General features: G+C 41.7%; 1 protein-coding gene across 22 annotated transcripts in view; it reads right to left on the bottom strand.

The window, feature by feature from the left end:
- Nucleotides 1–24,392, bottom strand: part of RPS6KC1 (ribosomal protein S6 kinase C1) — a 198,226-nt gene that overhangs the window by 129,396 nt on the left and 44,438 nt on the right. For 19 of the 22 annotated variants that reach the window (XR_002783603.2, XR_010319450.1, XR_010319449.1 and 16 more), the window contains 2 exons: nucleotides 21,037–21,152; nucleotides 10,261–10,354 (listed from right to left, as the gene is read on the bottom strand). Coding sequence is in view for 9 of the 22 variants with exons in the window: in XM_003419889.4 (XP_003419937.1) it covers nucleotides 10,261–10,354; nucleotides 21,037–21,152 (210 nt within the window). In the remaining 13 variants the exon portion in view is untranslated. Of the gene's footprint in view, nucleotides 1–10,260; nucleotides 10,355–21,036; nucleotides 21,153–22,176; nucleotides 22,268–24,392 lie in introns of all 22 variants that reach the window. The other 3 variants (XM_023538686.2, XM_023538687.2, XM_064276915.1) reach the window with 3 other exon arrangements.

Raw genomic sequence — 24,392 nt, forward strand, 5'->3', positions numbered from 1 at the left:
CTCAGAGCAATCTAACCACTGATACCTCTTCCTTGCCTAACTTACTTCCTTAATTCTCCACTTAAGTCGCACCCTACATACCTGAAAATCCTAACCCTTCAATTCTCGCCCCCACACACTGTAACTCTGCGTCTTCTAGTACTCTCTGATATCTCTCTCTTCCATATCTAAGCAATTCCTAAATTCCCTTCTTCTCAATGACGTCTTCCCCAACCAGCTCAAAGAAATGAAGAAAACATTTCAAAATGCCCTTGCACACCGCAGAGTGAATCTCACATAAATACTTTCCCCATGTAAATACTAAGTGCCCAGTTTGGTAATCATATATCCTAACTACATCTGCTTCATGCAGTACCTGTCCAATCCTGGAAATCACAATCCGACCATTCCACTGCTTTTGTACAAAGCTGTTTACAAATACCACACGAAGCAGAGACCGTTGTTGTTGCGTACCACGGAGGTGATTCCGACTCACAGGGGCTCTACAGCACAGGGGAGAACTGCCTGATAGGGTTTCCAAGGCGGCAATCTTCATGGAAGCAGACTGCCACGTCTTCCCATGGAGCAGCTGGTGGGTTCGCACTGCTGACCTTTCAGTTAGCAGATGAGCACTTTAACCACTGTGCCACCAGGTCTCTTTGAAGCAGAGACTAAACCTCTTAAACTCGCTTAACCAGTGAGATACACAGAACTATAAGCAAAAAGAGGCTCTCAGTTAAGACAGAGGAGTAGAGAAATCCAGAAAGTTAACCGGTAAGATACAAAGAACTGCAGGCAAGAGGCCCTCAGTTAGAACAGACAAGCAGGAAAGACTGTGGCTGGGGCAGAGGTCACCACAGATACTGGATAAAATATGGAGCCCATCTGTCGAAATAAAACCAGCCTGAAGTCAATCCATGCTCACAGGGGCCCTCTGGGCCATCATGAGTAAAAGGCTTTCACCCACATCATCAAGTCAAAAATCTTAAGCCTCTTTTGAAGGTGATATGGGGGAAATGGGTATAAAGGTTATATGAAAGTGTTCTACGTCCAAGCTCATATCACAGAGATTCAAGTCTCAGGGCTATGTCAGGGCCCCAGGTGACTCGTCAAAAAGCAGCTACAGACCAGAGGGGTTTATTTACATCCCAGTTCACCTACCAACCCTTGCCTTCTGTGCTCTGAACTGCTCAGAGTAGGGCAGTATAGTGAAGTCTGTCTAGGACACCATCTTTAAAAGACGGCACTAGGGGAAAAGATTGAGTCAACATAGAATAAATCTTTATAAACTATCAGAAATCTGTATCTGAAGACCAGCTGTAAAAAGATCAGTTTCCTTTAGAAGAGGTAGTTCACTATATATAAAATACATGGCCTCATTAACATTACCGTCTGTTGGCATAGAATACTGAATATACCATGGACTGCCAGAAGAAAAAACAAGTTTGTCTGGGAAGAAGGCTAGCCATAGTGCTCCTGAGAAGCAAGGATGGCAGACTTCGTCTCACATACTTTGGATACATTATCAGGAGGGACAAGTCCCTGAAGAGGGACACCATGCTTGGTACAGGGTCAGCAAAAAAGAGGAAGACCCTTGACGAGACGGGCTGACACAGTGGCTACAACAATGGGCTCAAGCCTAAGAATTGTGAGAATGGTGCAGGGCCAGGCAGTGCACTGCACACAGAGTCGCCACAGTCTGAACCAACTCGACGGCACCTAACGACAACAACATTATTACCTGATAGCTTTCACTGAGTTCTAAGGTTCAACTATCGCCATCATCAGTGAAGCGAATTTATACTTTCTGTGGCAGCAATGACTCATGATTCAGGCAGAAAGTAAGCTACCTGCCCAGCAGAACAAAGGTGGGTGACACGCATATCAATCTGCATTAAAAAATCAGCCCTTCAAAATACGACTTTAAGTGAGTACCTAGATAAAAAAAGTGATGCTAGTTAAGCTTCCTGCGTTTTATTACCAACACATCATTTAGTAACAGGTACTGTTCACTAAATAAAAAACATTCCTTTGACATTTCACATTTGTTAATGTCCTTGGGACATGTCTTTGCTTCACCCTTGAAAACCTATGAAAAGTACATCAAAATATCTACTGTACATTTGGTGTAAAACAGAATAGGCTCAGAAAACTATGCATTAATCACAATGGCAGACCCTAATACAGTCCTCTCATTATGAGCAATAAAGATCTCTTATGAGTCAGCTTCCTCTTTATCTAAAGAACCTTTTACTACCCTGCTTCTCTCCAGAACCGTCTCTGGGCTCCAGCAAATCAAACCTCTTAGATGCACACGAGTCGCCCACGCTGGCCTTCTACATAGAATGTGTACTTTCACTGCCTCCCCTCCATAAAATTAAATCCCTTCATTTCAAAACACAGTTCTGTGACTACCGTTAAACACCTGTAGTGCCTTAGGCACATGGTTCAACTTCTCTGAAATTCTAATTTTTTAATTGCCAAGTAAGAGATTTAAACTATACTATTTCTAACAGTCTTTCCACTGGAAAACCTTGATTCCCACGACATACCAAGTGTTGTATTACTTGCCCCACCCAGCCCCTAAGCTCCTAATGTCCAACATCACCTGCAACAGTCCTGGGGTTTTTAGGAGTCACTATTTATCATTTGTTTTTAAGAATCAGTATGTACTATTTGTTTTCTGTGCATACCTACTTACACACACTAACACATTCTCATTCATGTTTACCTTGAGAGTATAACCTGTTTTTTCCTATTGTTTCGAACTTCCCCCACCAAAAAACCTAGTGCCGTTGAGTCGATTCCGACTCATAGTGACCCTATAGGACAGGGTAGAAACTGCCCTGTAGAGTTTCCAAGGAGCGCATGGTGGATTAGAACTGCAGACCTTTTGGTTAGCAGCCGTAGCACTTAACCACTATGCCACCAGGGTTTCCAAAAGCAAATTCAATTAATAAGAGGCAGTGAATAAAAATAAAACAGTAGATAAGCACTTAGGAGAAAAAATAACTTTTTCAAGCTGAGTATGCAATCCACTCTTTTAATTCAGAAAGGCCTAGGATAAGCCTAGTAAAGACGAGATTTAGAGTTCTCATGGTGCCATCTAGTGGTCATCTACACTAAAGTCTACCTTGAATTTAAATTACCGTTTTTTTATACAACGCATGCCTTCTACATTTGTAGGCCAACTGCACCCTCCCCCCTGTGATGTACTTTTATAAGCACACTATGCTAATTTTTTTACAGCAACATGTAAAAATTCAACAGATCAGCACTTATGAAAATATCTCACGGGGGAGGACACAGTTGGCAAACAAACTTAGAAGGTACACATTATTAGCGTAGAAATACAGTAGTTCTAATTAGACTTTCTATATTTGTTGTATTACATTATATGGTGTGGTACACGTGCTTGAAATTTGTCTTAAAAACAGATTTAGGTTACTAAATGGCCAATCAACTGAAGAATATTCTTTTTTAAAATGGTCTTGCCTGAAGTATCAACTCCAAAGCAACTAAATGAAAATAACACAAATAATAAAAAGAGAAAACAAACAGTAGTTTTAATAGAAAAGAATTTATTTTCGTACTTAAATAACTATACCAAACCAAAAAACCAAACCACTGCCGTCGAGTCGATTCTAACTCACAGTGACCCTCTAGGACTGAGTAGAGCTGCCCCATAAGGTTTCCAAGGCTGCGATCTTTCCAGAAGCAGGCTGCCACAGCCTTCTTCCGTAGAACAGCTGGTGGATTTGAACTGCTGACCTTTTTGATTAGCAGCTGAACACTTATCAGGGCTCCTTCGAATAACTATACACCTTTCCAATTAGTCCCCTGGTGTTTTAAATACAATAACACCCTTAAGTCTAACACAGCTTAACTATAATCTTCATGCTGGTCTACATAAGGGAAAAAATCATTACCCTGCCATTAAATAAATATACTTATCTTGGACCGAAAGTGATTTTAAAAGACCCCTTACGTGGCCCAGCAATAAGAGGCTGTCCTCAATACGTACATCTTCAGTTACTCTAACATGGCTACTTCAAGGCAGCCTGACAGAGCTTTTCTTATCTCCACAGTTGTCAAGATCTGTCCTTGAGGAGTGAGGAGCTCTTAATCTACAATTAACAGGCAAAAATAACATATATATATGGTAGGTTTGCTACTCCAGGAGGCCTTTAAGATTTTTTTCTTTTTTTTAAGTGGGGTGAATACACCCACTGCTCACTTATGGACTATCTCGTTACCCAGCACTTGGCATTTATGACAACAGTAAAAAGTCTGCTATCTGACTATTCTGCACATTAGCGACATGTCTGGCAGTAACAAATGCCAAGCTGGGTAACGCTGACTGTCATGGGTAAGATTAGTTACACGTCAACTTGGCTGGGTCGTAATTCCCAGTGGGTTGGCAATTATATAATGATGTAATTGGGCAGTTAAGTAAATGACGTAATTTGGCATTTATGTAATGATTTAATTTGGCAGTTACATAATGATGTAATTTGGCAGCTGGGTAATGAGGTAGTCATCCTCCATTTTGTTGTCATTCTCCATTTTTGCATAACATCAATTTTCATATAACAACCTGGTCTTTGGAAATTAATCATGTCAATAAGTGAGGAGTGGGTGTATACATAACAAGATACTTGCCATTTCAACATTTTTACATGTACGATTCAGAGACATTATTTTCATTATGCTGTGCCACCATCACCACTATCTGTTCCCAAATTCTTAAGATGTAAGAGGCTGATCTCTCAATTTGTATTTGTCCAGCTGCTTTCTCTTTCTTGCTGCATGTACCTGGAAAACCTCCCTCCCAAAACTGCAAAGGAAGTATTGTATCAGTAAGAGGAAATGACACAGGTTACCACATGAGACCACACCAACATCAAAGGCTCCAATCCTGAGGCCAGCATGGCAAGAAAGCAACCTGTGACCCTTCAAACAGACCAACAGATAAGGAGAAACACATCAGGAAGCTCAATTTCTATGCAGTATTTTTGGTCACACATCCACAAATGCCACAGTAACTTCAGGGCTAAGTTTAATTCAACAAAAAGATGGAAATATAAAATGGAAATTAAGATGTCAACAACCAGTTAGATCTTCTTTCATCTTTGGTCTCTAATAAGTGTCATTTAACATGATGCTCAAATGTTCAGATTGGAGGAATATACAGTTTCGTTTCTTTGAACAAAAAAAGATAAAGAGCAACCACTATTTCATTTTAAAATTATGAAACAATATAAACATTTTGTCTAAAAACTAGCTGAACCATTTCACAGCTCTCGGTTCCATATTTAATAAAATACATTTACCAGTTAATCACTGAATTATTGGTTTTATAAAACCTAAAAAGCTTCTTCTGTTCAACCATACTATAAAATGATTAAAAAAAAAAAAAAGAAACCTGGTTTTTTGTTTTCCTCAGAAAATTTTCATTCCAAGGTAAATTATGACCTGTTGATTGCATTTTTAAGGATACCAGTTGCCACTGAGTCCATTCCAACTCATGGCGACCCCACGTGCATCAGAGTAGAACTGCGCTCCACAGGGTTTTCATGGCTGTGACCTTTTGGAAGCAGATCACCAGGCCTTTCTTCCAGGGCACCCCTGGGCAGGTTGGAGCTGCCAAGCTTTCTATCAGCAGTTGAGTGCTTAATCATCTGCGTCACCCAAGGAGCCCTTTTTTTATATAATTTTTATTGTGCTTTAAGTGAAAGTTTACAAATCAAGTCAGTCTCTCACACAAAAACCCATACACTTCTTGCTACACACTCCCAGTTACTCTTCCCCTAATGAGACAGCCCGCTCTCTCCCTCCATTTCCTCTTTTCATGTCCTTTTCACCAGCTTCTAACCCCCTCCACCCCCTCATCTCCCCTCCAGGTAGGAGATGCCAACATAGTCTCAAGTGTCCACCTGTTCCAAGAAGCTCACTCCTCACCAGCATCCCTCTCCAACCCATCGTCCAGTCCAATTCATGTCTGAAGAGCTGGCTTCACGAATGGTTCCTGTCCCGGGCCAACAGAAGGTCTGCGGGCCATGACCACTGGGGTCCTTCCAGTCTCAGTCAGACCATTAAGTCTGGTCTTATGAGAATTTGGGGTCTGCATGCCACTGCTCTCCTGCTCCCTCAGGGGTTCTCTGTTGTGTTCCCTGTCAGGGCAGTCTTCTGGTCTCAGGATGATGTAGTCTCTGGTTCATGTGGCCCTTTCTGTCTCTTGGGCCCAAGGAGCCCATTTTTAAGGTCCTAACAGAAATAATGATCACTTAGCCTCTCCATCTGTTCTCAGAGAGGTGACATACTGGCCATGTGATTCCCACTGTAACTGAAGGACCTTGAGACAGAAGACTGTATATTAAGATCTGCCCCTCTGCCTCATTCCACTGGCAAACTAAATCATGAGCATAAAAAATGACAACTCACCTTCTCAACACCGTTTAAAATACTACACTCAGAGGAGTTGTTATGGAGCCAATCCCCTCTTCACATTCTGACTCAAAGTCCAAACCACAGTTTGCCACCATGATCCCTTTACCGCCCCCATTACACAGCAGACCCATAGCCCTGGCGGGCTGCCAGCGCTCCTTTGCTGCTAGAGGCCCACCCCTCTGGTTGTCCCTGGGGTTTGCAGACTGTTTGGTGTCAAAGTTAATCTTCCACTTGCTCACTACGCCAGACAATCTCATATCTAAAAGCCATTTTCCCCTCTCATATAACAATGAATTTGATCTATCTGTATTTGTCAGCAAAACATCTCTGAGCAGGATTAATTAGCTAGGCAAAAAGGCTTAGAAACGGAGGGGGGAAAACATAAGTATTAACAGCATTTCCAGGTCCATGTTTTTTCATTGCTCATGGATCACGGTGTGTTTTCGAGATAGTAATGTATGAAAACTAAACTGCGCATTGACAGTTTAGATGCTAGTATTACATTTAGGTTTAGGTGTCGTCTTTTTCTGCGCCTTTAAACAGAAATAGCCCCAATCTCTCTCAGCCTTAAAAAAGCACATTCCTAGAAGATAAATTCTTCCCAAAAAACCTACCTTTCTGAAACGTCCAAATAAACTCTGAACAACTGCATTAGGTAGGGGAACCCATACAGCCCAGTTTGCTCACAGCAGTCTTGATGGAATTGTCTTGGTGTTATTATCAATAAAAAAAAAAAAAAATCCTCTTAAATTCTCAAAAGTGTCCCAACTTGGACAATAAATTACCTGCTCACCTGAGCGTTAGGCTGTGGCTCCTTTAACATAAACGCAGCACCTTTCCACCCTGACACCAGCAAGTCATTCCTCATAACACCTTTCCTTACCATCCCTGATCACAGCAAAGGACAAAGGACCTCTGTGCAGCTCCCACCACAGCCATTCCTGCTCTGACCCTGGCTGACTCTCACCTTCTAATAAAGCCTTATTCTGGATATCACAAGAACAGACACCAAAAACCAAACCCACTGCCACTGAGTCAATTCCAAATCACAGCAACCCTACAGGGCAGAGCAGAACTGACCTAGAGGGTTTCCGAGGCTGTAATCTCTGTGGAAGCAGACTGCCTCATCTTTCTACCTCAGAGCGGCTGGTGGGTTCAAACCAACTCATCTTTTCAGTTAGCAGCTGAGCATTTCAGCCGCTGTACCACCAAGGCACCCTTCATTGAATACTCTCCTGGACATCTTTCTAGCTTTCCTATTTGTCCTCTGTTGGATGTCACAGACAGCATCTGTGCGTTCTGCAGGAAAACGCCATCCCTCTTTCTCAGGAGCAGGAAATCTCTACGGCAACAACAAGGTCAGGTTATCCCACAAAAGTCGCCTTCCATGGAAACTAGTTCTGGAAATAGAATCATGTTGGGACCCCAAGCAGGGGCTAAGTTTCCAATGCCTAGTAAGAATCGCAGATCAAAACAAGTCAAGAATAGATTCTTCCCCCCCAAAAAAATGCCAGAATGTAAAGTAAAATTAATGTGAACAATGTTTTTCTATGACGCTGGATAAATCAGGACAGATTTGAAATATTGGAAGCTCAATGTAGACCCTGGGCATGTGGCGCCCATGTTTACACAGAGCACCAATGGACTCTGCTTGTCCACGGAGTCACCACGAGCAACAATAAAAGGCTAACGAACCACTTCTCGAGGTGGTAGCACCAAAAGAAAAAGGCTTTAAGTGTGTCAACAACCCACATAATGGAAAGGAACTTGTTGGTCCTACCAGATCAAGATGGGAATTATTTGAACAGATCTGTGTCACTGCACACACCCTCATAAAAGCACCACTGCAAGGAGATTATGACAACCTCCCGTATCAGAGGCACAAAGAAGCCCCCCAACCATAAACTGTTACTCATGAAAAAGATCAAGAAATATTACCTAATCTCTTATTTTATCTTTATATAAGCTCAACTTAAGCCTCCTGGAACAAATCTAATTATCTGTTTCTTTTCAAAGGGTCCCCCATCTCGCTCCCCAAATCTTGTGTTTTGTTTTGTTTTTTAATTCCGTGATCTTCCCCGATAATTAATCATCTTTCTTGGAAAAAAACTAGCTGAGTAAATCCAAAGGTCAAAATGTACCAAGTTTTTACATGCTTTCTACATTTGTTTGACACCACACCCCCACCCCCGTGTCATTGTTTCACATGTTGCTGTAAAAAATTAGCATACAGCACTTATGAAAATACCTTCTGGGGGGAAGGTTAGTAAAAAAACATGGAAGGTGCAAATTGTTTGCATAAAGACTATGTATTTTAAACCTTCATCGAAATTCAAGTACAGCTAAAAAAATTCATGTATGGCTTGAGAGAAGAATAAAATAAGAGAATAAGCATTCTACAATTAAAGTAATTAAAATTATAAAAATTACTTTTTCACTCTTTATTAAAATATGTATCAAAAACACTAAAACTGCCTTGGGTTTATTCTTTCTGGGTAAACGACTAAACTTTTAAAGCCAATCCTGAAATTGTCTAAAAGCTAGAACAGTAATGCTGTGAAGTGAACTTTAGCAAAGCGTTCCTGTACAAGGCAATACAAATTTTGAACACTTCATCAAGTCTAAGAAGCCAGTAATCATGTGATGAATCATTATTTTATAAACCACTGGGCAGGGGTGGGGGGGAGCTGCCAGCTAAATGTATCATCCATTGGCAGATGGTAAAACGGTGGCGTCAGGACATCAGACCTCCTCTAACTTCACAAGGGCGGGGAGGGAATCACTATCAGCAGCAACAGCCCAAGGCTGATGCCTACAAGGAGGGAAAGACATCACCCCTCTCTCAAACCTTTTTAATAATTCTGACAGCAACCACCCCTCCCACAGCACTCTCTACATCTCTTCTGGGTTAGGCAAGTCATTGCAATGACCACACAGAACTCACAGACCATACTCACAGTTATGGTGTTTATTAGGGAAGTAACAGGTTACTTTTCAGGAGACAACACAGGGATACAGTTCTTCAGCTGGGAAAGCTTCTTGGCCATTCCCACAGGCAGGCCTCTCCCTGGCCCGAGGGCCAACCTGGCCTCTGCCCTGCTTGGGCAAGTGTTACAAAGCTCTTTAGCTCTGCCAGTAAGTACCCAGGGGCAACCTACTCTACCAGTAAGTCTCAGCCAGAAGGTGTTCAGCTTCTCTCACTCTGTGGCACAGCAAGCCTATCTCCATAGACAGGTGCCCGGGGGCACTAACTCCACCAGGAAGACTCCTGCCCACAGGTGCTCAGCTCTTTCACTCTGTGGGTCAGCACACCCACTGTTACCGCCTTGCTCTGTGGACCGGGAAGCCCACTGCACCATTTCGCTCCAGTCTCCCGGTTCTGCTGCCACCACTTCTCACCATCTTGCACCTTCTCTGTTGTTCCAGCTGTCTTTCTCTGTCTCCTGGGCCTAGGAGGTTCTCAGCACAGGGACCCTGGGTCCAAAGAACACACTCCACTCCTATCTCTTCTTCTCGGTGGTAGCAAGGTCCCCCCTGTGCTCTGGGATTGGCTCTCTTTTAAGCCTAGCAGGAGGGTAAAACTGACCAATCCCCTCGTTAGGGTTCCATACTCATTATTTGCATAGTCCCACACAATCACCTGGTGGGAGTTACAAGACCACGGCAAGATAGGCCACATAAAAGCGATCCATTGCACCGCAAGGATGCACCCCAGTATCAGCGATGTTTGACATTAAATGTAAAAAAAAAGTATCCTAAAATGTAATGTAAATATGATCTACAATCCTCTGCAATCAAAACCACTGAAATGGAAGAATTACAATTTCTTACCTTCTGTACTACACGTAGCAAAGCTATCAACGTGGGAATCTGAATAGGCTTCAGCAGGGCCAATCAATTCAGAACCATCATTAATTATTCCACCCTAAAAGATCAGAGTAATTGTGTTTCAATGTCATAAACAAAAAAAATCAGTAGTAGATGAATAAAAATCACCTGAACCACACGTAAGGGCTACAGAAAAATACATGAAACGAGACAACAACTGCTCTTTCAAAATCAAAACTAATATTATCGTGTTTAGAATATACGGCTTTTACTTAAAAGAAAAAAAACCAATTCCAACTCACAGCGACCTCACGTGTTACAGGGTAGAACTGCTCCGTAGGGTCGTCTTGGCCATAATCTTTACAGAAGCACATTGCCAGGCCTTTCTTCTGTAGGGCCACCGGGTGAGTTCAGACAAACAGCCTTTAGGTTAGTAGCTGAGAGCAATCGTGCACGCCACCCAGAGACCTGGTGGGCTTTGTAACAGTACGTTATTTCAAACCTATCAAAAATACTTACGAAGAAAATACAGAAGAAGAAAAACCAAGTCTTAAGAAGGAGGAAAAAACCTGCAGGCTAAAGTATATTGTTCAGTATATGCTTAGTGACTGTTCATTTTAATTAGTGGCATCTGGTGGAATCCTTCAGGAAGATATTTAGTTTTATCAAATTATAAACTACAGCAAATCACATAGCACCTCCCCTGGGAGCTGGTGATCCCAAAAGCCATCTGAGTTTGAGAACTACTTGTATACAGTGCAGGAAGAACTAAATACATTAAAAATATTCTAATTAAAGAAACGTATTTTAAAGATGTAGAAAATAATTATAAAATTAGTTTCTGCATGTGACTGTTATTTTAATTCTATATTTAGGTCTGCAAATTCAGATCTCAAAAAACTATTTTATCGCAATTTTTTTTTTTATATGCAGCAATAGAGTGCTATCATCAGGCAAACAGTGCTTTTGTTATTTTGCAATGTGGCTTTATGAATAGAGGGCTCCAATCACAGGTGCAAGAAATTACAATCCTTAAATGACTACAGCTAATTAAAATAACTCTTCTGCTCCATCCTTCCCCCTACCTCCCAACAATAGGATACCAGGGTACCACTACTGCCAGGATACCAAAACCCAAGAGAAATTTATAAAAAAGAAAAAAAGTTACCATCAAGTCCAGTCCATTGAGTCGAACCACGCCCCATGTGTGTCAGAAAGAATTGTGCTCTATAGGGTTTTTAATGGCTAATTTTTGGGAAATAGATCAACAGGCCATTCTTCGAAGGTGCCTCTGGGTAGACTCAAACATCCAACCTTTGGGTTAGCAGTGAAGTTTTTTAACTGTTTGCAGCGCCCAGAGACTCTAGCTACCTCAGCACAAAGAACTCAGTCACTACCTTTACCTGATCAGAAGTCTCCCTGTAGATTTATCTTTGACCAAGAGAAATTTGAAGTGGTCCCTCAAATTACCAAATTACACTTCCCTGAGTGTTATATGACCTCGAAATTTAAAAACAATTATTCTTTTTAGGATCAAGAATTTTTATCTTACTCCTTCTATCTGAATTTTTTTCTAAGAAGGAGAGAACCTATTCTAGACCAAGTCATCCTTAAATAACATTGAAACCAACTCCTAAGAAAATTGTCAAGTATCCCAGGGAATTAACAGAAAAATTCGCTTTTACTTACAATCTCACTTAATAGGAAGTGCCTTTCTACCACAGCTATTCCCCACTTATCGACCATCTCATCTAATATTTTGCGTTTATGACAACAATAAAAAAATCTACTACGTGGCTATTTTCCTCATTATCAATGAACATCTGGCAGTAACGAACGCCAAGGAGTGAGGCTGGATGAGATGGTTAAGGCTGTGTGTCTACTTGGCTGGGCCATGATTTTCAGTGGCTTGGCAGTTACGCAATGACGTAATTTGGAAGTTCTGTAATGGTATCATTTGACAGTTATGTAATGATGTAGTCATCCTCCATATTCATATAACACCAATTTTCACTTAACAACCTGGTCTTTGGAATTTAACCACGTTGATAAGTGAGGAGTGGGTGTATTAACTACTCATCAACCTTAGGAGTTATGTGAGTTTAAGTTACCTACCCATAAAATGAAAATAACACCTATAACTAAAGGCATTGTTAGGAGTAAGATTTTACACATGTAAAGTGTTTAGAACAATGTGAGCACTCATCAAGTGTTTACTTGTTGTTATTATTATTAGCTGATGTAATATAAGACCTGCTTATAAGATAAAATGAAAACAAAGCACTAATGAATGCAACAAAATGTTTTTGTTCAAAATCTTAGCAGTATTACCTAATTTATCAAATAACATTATACAAAATAAATAATAAAGAACAAATCTTTAATGTCACAAAACAGTAATAAAAACTGTTGTATAGGAACTAGAAGGATGCAGTCGGGAAACATGCTGTTTAATTTTATATGGTCTTTTGAGTTTATGCCACAATTTTATTAGAATCTCTAATTCAGAAACATTAATCTTTTGGTATTCCTCAGTTTCCAGTAAAAAAAAAAAAACTTTATTTCACAGCATCTCGGAAGTTTTTGTTAACTGATAGTCAATTTACAGAGAGAGACTTCTGGTATGGTAGAGTGGGTAGCACAGTAAATCCCTTTCCCAAAAAGCAATGACAGGGGAGACAATGGCTTAGTCACACACACCTTGCCATCCCCCTGCTGCAAATAACCAAGAAACCAAGTAAAACAGAGACAGAAGATAATCTGAACACCAAGAACAGGATATGGAAGGATGCAGAATTAGACCAAACTCCAAAGGGAGGGAGAAACTAAATGAAAACAGCGAGCAAGGAGACTCAGGGACTGTAGGCACCCTAGCAGCCAGTGAAAACAGCAAGCAAGGAGACTCATGGACTGTAGGTGGCCTACCAGCTGATGAAAACAGCGAGCAAGGAGATTCATGGACTATAGGCGCCCTATCAGCCAATGAAAAGAGTGAGCAAGGAGACATGGATTGCAGGCGCCGTACCGGCCAGTCTGGCACAGCACAGCCACCTTGAGAAAAAGCGAGCAGCTTCATCTCACGTTCCTGGTGAGGGGCACAGGAAGGCAGCTGCACGGAATCCCCAAAAGAGACAGAGATGCTGAGTCGACAACCCCGGAGAGAAGCGAGGTGAGCAGAACGTGAACTGGGTCTAAGGAGGGAAAGTGCAGGAAGGCGGGCGAGAGCCCGAGGGATCCAGGCAACCACAGAGCAGGGAGGGAGCCAGAAAATAAAGATGGAACTGAAGCCTCCGCCGAGACTTCCCCCTGCTCGGCCGTGGTCCCCGCATCCCTCACAGCCCACCAACCCACAGCTTCTAACTGTGGTTTGGCCCGACCACACTGTGGCCCTAACCACAGTTTGAATTTGGTGCCAGAATCCTGCCCATGCGTGAACCAAGATTTTGATGCGTGTACAAGACCTGAAGAGCTGTGTCCTCAATCTGTCCTTGGGCCTCAACATCACCGATATGATTTAACATCTGGACCTCCAAATGCGGACATGGGAGGGCTAAGGGCAGAGAGTTCCGGGTACCCAACCCAACCCCCAGATGCCACTGGAAATAAAAAGTTCCCCAACCCCCTCAGACAGTGAGCACGTGGCCTTATAGTCTTTAGACCCCACGTCGCTCCTTGTCTGCGCAGACAATAAATTTCCAATTTCTGTTTCCCTTGCAACTGGTGGTGTGGCGTCTGTCTTATTTCAACTGGCTAATAGGACAGGACGAGAGTCCTCATTCAATTTCAGAACTACTCACCAGTGGCGGTCCATGATCATTTGGGTGGATGGCACTGATGAAGCAGAGGATCCTTGGAGCGGTGGCTAAAGATCCCCTACCTGACCAGACTCTGGACAGCACCCCTCTTCTTGCATTTGGTCGGGCTGATCACTAGCTGTACTCTGCGGGGAGTGCCCTGGCGCCCACACCAGAGATGGGGAAACACACTACCTCCTTCTCCCCCCACCTCGTGGAGATCAGTAGCGAGCCCCCTTTGCTCCCTCACTCGGTGATACACACTGTGCAAGCTCACATGTCATGTGCCTGTGACCAGAGGCTTGCACCCACCCCGACACATTCCCACACAGCCGCGCCTGCCAGTGACCCACCGCCGTGCTCACACACTGACTGATCTACAACCAGAAGCTCGTGCTCACTGGCTCCAACCAACCCTACACCACCCTGCTCACCTGACACCCAGTAGGGCAAGTTCCCATGTCATGCACCTGGTAACCTGTGCACCCTCACTCTGATCCCTCGGCAACCAACATGCACACACACTGCACCCAATCCAGTGACCAGCAAGAACACTCCCCATGCCTACACCCAGGTGACCAGCCAGACAGACACATCACCTCACAAGCAATGCAAGTCACATCCTTACAGGCTCCACCTACACCTCTGCCAAACGATGAGCAAGAGATCCTAGGGCCCTCATCTAACGTCCACCTGGCTGCAACAACACACATTCCACACTCAAACAGTTCCTGCAGGCCGTCTACACTTGCACTGAAACCCCCGATACCTTACCACCTACAGAGACGCCAGTTCATGCACGCGCTGTGGGCCTACCCCGTCCACGCGGGTAGCAGCCCTGCACAGCGGATATGGAGACGCCCCGCCCTGACTTTGGAGAATGCACTAACTGCCAGCACCAAACTTAACGCCTCAGAGACAACAGACGATAACAAATCACATGAAGAGACAGGACAAGATGGCTCAAACAAGTGAGCAGAATAAAGGCGCAGAAAACCTTCCTGACAGAGATATGGCAATAGAATTAATTACCTGACGAGGAATTCAAAAGACTTACATACAGTGTCCTCAAAGAGATCAAGAAAAACACAGACAAAAACCCTAGAAGAATTCAGGGAAACACTACAAGAACAAAATGAGAAAATAAACAATTAGAAACCATGCAAAAACAGCAACTAGAAATCCAGAAGATTAACGATAAAATATCAGAAATAGATAACTCAATGGAAGGACATGGAAGTGTAACTGAATCAAAGAAAGACAGAAACAGCAAAACAGAGGAAAAATGTCTTGATACTAATTTGTCTAAGGAAAAAACAGAAAAAGGAATGAAGAAAGCCTAAGAGTTACATGGGACGCTATCAAAAGGAATAATTTACACATAACTGGAATTCCAGAACAGGAGGAGAAAAAGAGAAGCACAAAGAGCAATGTTGAAGATTTACTGGCAGAAAACCTGATACCACGAAAGTCAAGAAGGTTGCCCTCCAAGAAGCTCAAAACTTTGCTAATATCATGAAAGTTGAGGTGTCTATCCAAGAAGCTCAACGAACCTCATACAACCTCATACAAAAGAAACTCACCAAGACACAACATGATCACACTTCCCTAAACACCCAAACCAAAGAAAGCATTCAGAGTTGTCCATGAAAAATGAAATATCACCTACAAAGGGACACCAATAAGACTTAAGCTCTGATTTCTCAGCAGAAACCATGCAGGGAAGAAGGCAATGGGATAACATATATAAAATCCTAAAAGAAAAGAACTGTCAACCAAGAATCACATATCCAGTAAAACTGTCTTTCAAATATGATGGCAAAACAAGGACATTCCCAGAAATTAAGGGAATTTGTAAAAAACCCGACCGGCCTTACAAGAAATATTAAAGGGAGTCCTTTGGACAGAGCCAGTGACATTAGACAACAACCTGAGATGAAGATACACGACAGCATCACCCAGACACCAATGCAGATAAGAGTTCTCAAAAGCAAATAAAGCTGCAAAGTTGAAAACAGGGAACCAGAACCGTCAATCTGTAAACAACGGCAACATCAAACCAAAAGGGGGAATGGCTGGTGTCGTTATACAACTTCTGTATGGAAAGGAAGTCAAGGCAATATCAAGATATAATGGACTGCTGAATACTTAGGAAGAAAAAGGTAAATTTCAGAGAAACTGCAAAGAAAATTATGAATCTACTCACCAAAATAAAAAAGATGAAAATCAAAAAGACTCAGCAAACATAAAATCAACAACAAAGGAGACTAAAAGAAAATCCATAAACAAAAAGAACGCAGCACAGAGAACTACGCAGAACGAAGAAACCGTTAGCACAACAAAAAGCATATCAAAACAGCAGCGGTAAATTCATAACTATCAATAATCACACTGAATGTAAATGGTATAAATGCACCAGTCAAGAGACAGAAAGTGGCTGAATGGATAAAAATAAGGAAATAAATTTAAAAAATGGCCTATCAATATGTTGCCTACAAGAGACACACCTCAGACACAAAGAAAGACATAAATACTTTAAAAATCAAAGGGTAAGGGGGAGAAAAAAAAAATCCAGCAAAGAGTAATCTAAAGAAAGCAGGAGTAGCAATAATAATCTCTGCTAAAATAGACTTTAAGTCAAAAAATCCATTATGAGAGACAAAGAAGAGCATTATATAATGATTAATGGATCAATCCACCAAGAGGACATAACTATAACGAATATTTACGCACCCAAAGACAGAACGCCAAAATACATAAAACCAGCTCCAACAAAACTGAAAAGAGAAACAGCCAGTTCTACAATAATGAATAGCAGGGACTTTACGCACCACTTTTGATGATGGACAGAACAAAGAGAAAGAAATTCGACAAAGATACAGATCTAGTTAACATAACCAGCCACCTTGACCTCACTCCACCCAGCAGCAGCACAGGACACATTCTCCTCCAACGCACATGGGTCACTCTCCAGGACAGGCTGGATATTAGGGCACAAAGAAAGCCTGAATAAATTCAAAAATGTCAAAAAAAAAATACAAAGCATCTTCTCTGATCATAACACTATCAAACTAGAGATAATAACAGAAAGAACATGGAAAAAATTAAATACATGGAAGCTGAATAATGCCTTACTTAAAAGACATTGGATAATAGAAGAAATTTTAAAAATCTTAGAATCAAATGAGAATGAAAACATAACATACCAAACCTTTGGGACACAGCAAAAGCAGTGCTCAGAAGAGAATTTATAGCAATAAATGCATACATCAAAAAAAGAAGAAAGGGCCAGAATCAACAGCTTATCCCTACAACTCGAACAAATAGAAAAGGAGCAGCAAAAGAAGTCCATGGTCACCAGAAAAGGAAATAATAAAGATGAGAGCAGAAAGAAATGCAATAGAAAATAGAAAAATAATAGAAAGAATCAACAAGACCAGCAGGAGGACCAATTCCCTCAATGAAAGAGCTCATCTAAAATTAAAGAAACTACTACCTTGTCTATCAATAACATGATCTAGAAACAAACGTCCAGAGCCCCAAATCATAGATCAAATTCTCTGACCTGGAAACAACTGAGGGAAAGTCCACCAGCCAAAGAGATGAAAATGGCAGCTAACTAACTGTTTACCATTCCTTCTTGGGGACAGGAAAGGGGGACATGTGCAAACAGACTTGTTGAGGTGAAGAAAATGTTCAAAAACTGGATGGGGGTGCTAGCTGTACAACCTATAAATTTATAAAAGCCATTAATTATACACTTAAAATTGCTGAATTTTAAGGTATGTAAATTATATCTCACAAAACTGTAAGTAAATAAATAAGCAACCAGCAAAGAGTCTAGGGTGGCAAGGTATAGATGAAACAAGGTTAGTAATATACTGGTAGTTTCTGATGCTGGATGAAGGGCAACAGAAGTTTATTACACTATTCCTTCTACTCCTGTGTTCCTGTGTATGCTTTAAGAAGTCAACCTCATCACACGGTTACACGGTCATTTGCATGTGGTATCATCAGTGCTTCTACAGAGAGAAGCCATGTTAGCATGGCACACCCTCTGCACTGGCTACCTACAGGCATCCCCTTCCCATGTCATTCTGCCTTCTTCCACAATCAGGACTATGAGATGCAAGAAGGACTCCTTCTAAGCAAAGGTTTGAGGAAAGCTTTTAAAAAGTGGTGTGTTTCTTTTAGTCCTTTGCCTTTCACACCCTCACCCTGGAACCTAGGTTCTGGATGACATTATTGAACTTCTGTACCAGAAACTGTCTTGGAAGAGGTACAGCCAGAACAATTCTTAGAAGCAAGGATGGCGAGATTACATCTCAAATACTTTGGACATGTTATCAGGCGGGATCAGTCCCTGGAGAAGGACATCATGCTTGGTAAAGCAGAGGGACAGCGAAAAAGAGATGGATTGACACAGTGGCTGCAATAATGAGCTCAAGCATAATAAGGATTGTGAGCATGGTGCAGGACCAGGCAGTGTTTCGTTCTGCAGTACATACTGTCCCTATGAGTCAGAACCGACTCAGTGGCACCTAACAACAAGAAGCAATTCCGTACTGTCTTCCTCAGGCTTCGTGTATGAGACAAATAAGCCCTTTATTGCTTAAACTCATATGGTGAGCTTTTTTTTTTTTTTTTTTTGCTTGCAGTTAAATAATCCCCCCAAAAACATGTTTTCTTATCTTTACTTATATAGACTGAATACCAGTATTGTGATCTTCCCAAATCAGTGTCCCTCTCCTGCCCAGCGTACTACTTGAGATTTTCCAAGACTAGCTTGGCTTCTCTTAAACCGCCAACCTTTTCTTCCTCTTCTTTTGTTTCTCATTTCGCAAAGCCTAAAAAACAAATATCTTCCAGTAGCAGTTACAACCAGGAATTCCCAGATCCAAAAGAAGTAGAATGGACAGGTAATTTTCATTTAAATTGTTTAAAGGCTACAAACTAACTTCCATGATCCCCAGACTGATGATTTTTTTTAGGCCTGCGGCCTAGGTTATTTTGCATGACTGCCTTTCTCAATATCCAAAAACAGTATCCTTCTTGCTTTATAACAACACCTTTTCTACAAGCATCAACTCTGGTGCTACACAGAAACAGCTATGATAAAGAATAGCAAGGAGCTACGGGGCTACATGTCGTATCGATTTGGCTGGACCTTTTATCCTAGAGATTTGCCTTGGGTCATAAGCAGACACGAACTGATGATCTCGGTCTAGTTTCCCAGAACAATGAAGTATTAAGCAACAAGGTCAATAAGCAGGATTCTTGTTACTACAAACTTTTCTGTCACTATTTCTATTACTATGTCATAATCCTGAAATGTCTTTCAACAGATCAACTTTCCTCAGTAAACTAAAATAGGCCACAAAAAATAAACTCTCTTGTAGCTCCACCAGCATTAGGAAAATTAAAAATCCCACCACTCCTATACTTCGCTGGTTATGTATCCTAAGAAACTAAGTTTATACAAATGAGTGGAGTTTTAGTTATTAAAAGAAAAAATTACGGCATGTGGTATGATTAATTACTTTTGTGTGAGGCCTTTCTACCCATGGGCTTGTAACTCCCACCCAGGTGACTGTGTGATAGGGTGACTGTGGCCCACCAAGAGAATTGGTCAGTTTTGTCTTAAAAGAGTCAATTCCACATCAGCAGGAGGGGCCCACCGCCACCAAGGAAGGAGAGATCACCAGGAGAGTACCAGCAGCAGGAGACAGGCAAGCTGGGCTTCCTGGCCCACAGGAAGAGAAAGTTGAGTGCCTTTGGGCAGAAACTGAGGGCCAGGGAGAGGCGTGCTTTCCAGCACAGCTGGGGAGAAGCTGTCCTGATGGAAGAACTGTATCCTGAGTGCTCTTGAGCCTGGACGGTAGCTGTTCCTTCCCTAATAAACCCCATCATTGTAAGAATGGTCTGTGAGTTCTGTGTGGCCATTGCACTGAATTATCGAACCTAATAGAGAGTACCGTGGGTGGGACAGGTGGTGTCACAGCTAGTAAAGACGGCAGAGGGAGGAGGCACGTCTGACCTCCACCTCGGGGAAATCCGCCTTGGGCTGTTGATCGATTCTCCTTTCCCCTTGTGACCTCAGAGGAGGTCACACACTGCCTTCAAGCTGCTTTTACACACAATTACCTGGCTTTACAGGGCTAAATGCAGTAGGAAAAATGTCATGATTAAAGACAATAATATCAACTGACAACTTCCACAGATTTCATTCAAAATAAAGTAGAAAACTATTATTTAAAATGATAAAAAGAAAAACAGCCAAACCCATTGCCTTCTAGTCAATTTTGAGTCACAGTGACCCCACAGGACAGAGTAGAACTGGCCACAGGGTTTCCAAGGAGCAGCTGCTGGTTAGCAGCCGAGCTCTTAGCCACTGCACCACCAGGAAATGATAAACGGTTTGGAATTAAAACACTACATGTCAAGAAACTTAGAACACGAATATCCAATGATCTCAGGTAATCTGTGTAACTGTAAAGTATCTCTGTGCTATACAGTACACAGCCGACCTCCGTATAACTGTACAGTATCCACTTCTGTTATATCTTTACACAAATTAGTAGATTTTTAACAATTTAAGATGGACTAGTAGTGGTTTATATCACAAAGAGAAGTCTGCCACTGACACTCACCTCAACAAGTGAAGATCACTACAGGCGTCTCATCTAAATTTTTTAAAGGGAAGTTTCAATTACGGTGGCATGAATTAGATCATCTCTAAGCCCTCTGCAGCAAATTAAAAGAACACCCATAAACCAAAAATCTAATACATTTCTACACTAAAATCAGAAGATATGCCACAGACATTATTTAGCTACTAGATCCTATGCACATTATTTTAGTAAATAATGAAATTCAAAAGCAAACATTTTCTTATCTGAGAAATAATTTTAAGTCTTGCTTTCACTACAAATTAGAAAATAAAATATTTAACAAAACATAAAAAATTCCAAAAAGACTGCCAAACCTTGAAAAACTCCTCAAGTTGTTTGCTGTTATAAAGAGCGGGAATGTTTGCAGAGAACTGTAGCAAATCTTCAGCACACTGTCTTCTCTCTTCAATAACAGTTTCATCAAACCGTCCTAAAATTAAATGAGTGTCAGCACTTAAAGAACGAATGATCAAACACCGTTTTTTGATAGCTTACGTCCAAAGATTAGAAAGCAGCCGCGGGCCTTTCGTTGCCTATTTGCTAGGCTTATTCTATGATCTTCTGAAGTCGAATCTAGTCTCCACAGTTATAACCAGTAGGGCTCTCACCGGAAAACAAAACAACGCTCCCCATGAAACAAGGGGCAGAGATGTCACCTGACAAATAAATGGTGCGTCCATGACCGCGGGCCACGCAGTGAACGGACTTACCATTCAGAACGCTGGTGCTTTGAAACTAAAGTTGAAAAGAGAATTTTAAAAAACTCAAATGGTTTTCTAACTAATTTGATGCTGTAATTACCCATATGATTTTCCCTTTTCCACTTTTTTTGATTTATAAACGGACTGGAGAGAGGAAATTATGAGGACATCTGTATATCAGTGAGGTCAGAAGCCTCAGCGTGAAGCAAAAAGCCTTTATGCTGGATTCCACGTGTGGCGATGCTGTCAGTGTCTGTGACCGCCCGCCTGGGAGAGCGAGCCCACGCAGCACCGGCGAGCTCCGGTTCACAAGGCGATCGAAAGGGGGTCTTTATGGAACGTCAAAAAACGATACATACAATTTGAATGCTGATAAGACATTTTCAAATATGATCCTTTTTTACTGCTCTGAGGTTAGGCTACCGGCTGGCTTTTGTCACATGCCACATATCATACTGACTGCAACACAGGTTTAAAAATACAAAACCAAAACAGTAACATCATCACATACTTCAGCGTTTGAAGTGGTTTTGCAATGTGCTAACAGAAAACTGGGCACAAAGAAATTCCTAGTCATATAACCCAAGGCAAAATATGAAACTGAGCCACTGAAATCCTTCGGCTCAACGTGTCTCGTGTTTATGGGGAAGCGTCTAATCCACAGTAACTAAAAGAAAAGGTCAGACGGGTCTGGATTCAGACGCTCGCTCCATCATCCCCTCATTTGTGAAATGGAGTAAATGAGCAATGTACCTGAAGCTCTGACATCCACGCCAGGCACCGACTAAGCACTTCGTAAATTACTGTCGTGGTGTCTTTACATCTTCAAGCACCATCACAGATCCTAGCATACAGAACATGCTGAACAAACTTCTGTTGACTATTCATGAGTGAATTAGTGAAAACTAGGAAAACCTTTCTAGCAAACGGGAGCTCTTACAGTGGAACCTTCTGTCCTAGAAGGTAGTCAGTCAGCTTTCACTAACAGGAACTCTTACCTGTTGGTCCGCAAACCCTCTAGGCCATGGAATATGGATGGGTTTCAGAAATCACAATCCTGCAAAATTCCATGCATACACATATACATTTTTTCTACATTTCTAAAGGGTCTTCAACTCTTACCAGCATCTCAAAAGAGCCCAGGACTCCAGAGCTGAGGTATACACTGACAGCCTCACACATGGAATTTAGCAGGCAGGAGGTAGTCAATTAGAAGGCTGCTAACATCCAGTATACTATTTACTTATCATAATAAAGACTGCACCTTCATAACACAGTTCACAAAGAAAATGTTCTGCATTCTACTTCGGTGAGCAGCCTCTGGGGTCTTAAAAGCCTGTGAGCACCCATCTAGGACACTCCACTGGTCTTACCTCTTTGGGTTCAGGGACCAATGAAGAAAACTAAAGACACAAGGGAAAGATTAGTCCAAAACTAATGGACAACAACTACCACAGCCTCCACCAGACTGAGTCCAGTACAACTAAATGGTGCCTGGATACCAACGCTGACTGCTCTGATAGGCATCACAATAGAGGGTCCTGGACAGAACCACAGAAAAATATAGAACAAAATTCTAACTCACAAAAAAAGACCAGACTTACTGGCCTGACAGAGACTAGAGAAACCCCAAGATTACAGCCCCCGGACACCCTTTCAGCTCAGTAATGAAGTCACTCCGGAGGTTCACCCCTCAATCCAAAGATAAGACAGATCCAAAAACCAAAACGAGACTAAAGGGGCACACCAGCCCACAGGCAAGGAGTAGAAGGCAGAAGGGGAAAGCTGGTAATAGGGAATCCAAGGTCGAGAAGGGAGAGCGTAGACATGTCATGGGGTTGTTAACCAATGTCATAAAATAATATGTGTACTATTTAATGAGAAGCTAGTTTGTTCTGTAAACCTTCATCTAAAGTACAATTAAAAAATAAATAAATGTTGTAAAAAAATAAAACAAAGACTGCATCTTCTCCCTTAGTAAAATACTTTCCAATTTTGAACTGGGTACATGGCAGCCCAGAACAAAGACTAGTTTCCAGCTTGCCTTGCAGTTAGGTGTGGTAAGGGGCTAAGTTCTGGCCAATGACATATCAACAAGTCATACTGTAGCTTCCCAGAAATTTCTTTAAAAGGCACCTGGTGTACACCCTGTCTCCTCTCTTCTGCTTGTCCCCTCCTTTTCCCAGGAAGGACAATGAGGTGGGAGGTTAAGAAGACAGAGCAACAAGGAGAAAGAGCTTGGATCCCTGATAACTGTAAAGCTGCCATGCCTGAGACTACCTCCAAACCTTTTGCCATGAGAAAGACATCAATTTCTATCTTGTATGACAAGTAACCAAACCTAATATAACCTATTATGCCTAAATGTGTTTTTCTGTTAGTTCTCAGTCCATATGTATGTAACAATTCCAATGAGTTCTCCCAATGAAACAGCACTTCTAAAATTAAAGACCCAAAAGCACAGAGAAGAAACAAGTCTACACGAGCCACAACCTCATTTACCCTGAGACCAGAGCTAAGGTGCCTGGCTACCACCAGTGACCATTCTGACCTGGGTCACAATAGTTGGTCTCCACAGAATGGAAAAAAAAATGGAGAAGAATTCAAATTCTTATTTAAAAAAAGCTAGACAGAGATTGGAACTCTTATGCACTGCTGGTGAGAACACAAAATGGTACAGCTATAGAAATAGAAATACCATATGATCCAGCAATCCCACTCAGAGGAATATCTCCTAGAAATATAAGAGCCATCGCATGAATAGACATATGCACACCCATGCTCACTGCAACATGTTCACAATAGCAAAAATATGGTAACAACCTAAGTGTCCATCAACAGATGAATGGATAAACAAACCATAGTACAGACACACAACGGAACGCTACGCAGCAATAAAAAGTTATAAATCTACACAACATCTCACAACATGGATGAAGCTGGAGGGCATCATTTTTGTGTCGTTAGGT

This window comes from Loxodonta africana, chromosome 25 (assembly GCF_030014295.1).
Source record: "Loxodonta africana isolate mLoxAfr1 chromosome 25, mLoxAfr1.hap2, whole genome shotgun sequence".
Lineage (NCBI taxonomy): Eukaryota > Metazoa > Chordata > Mammalia > Proboscidea > Elephantidae > Loxodonta > Loxodonta africana.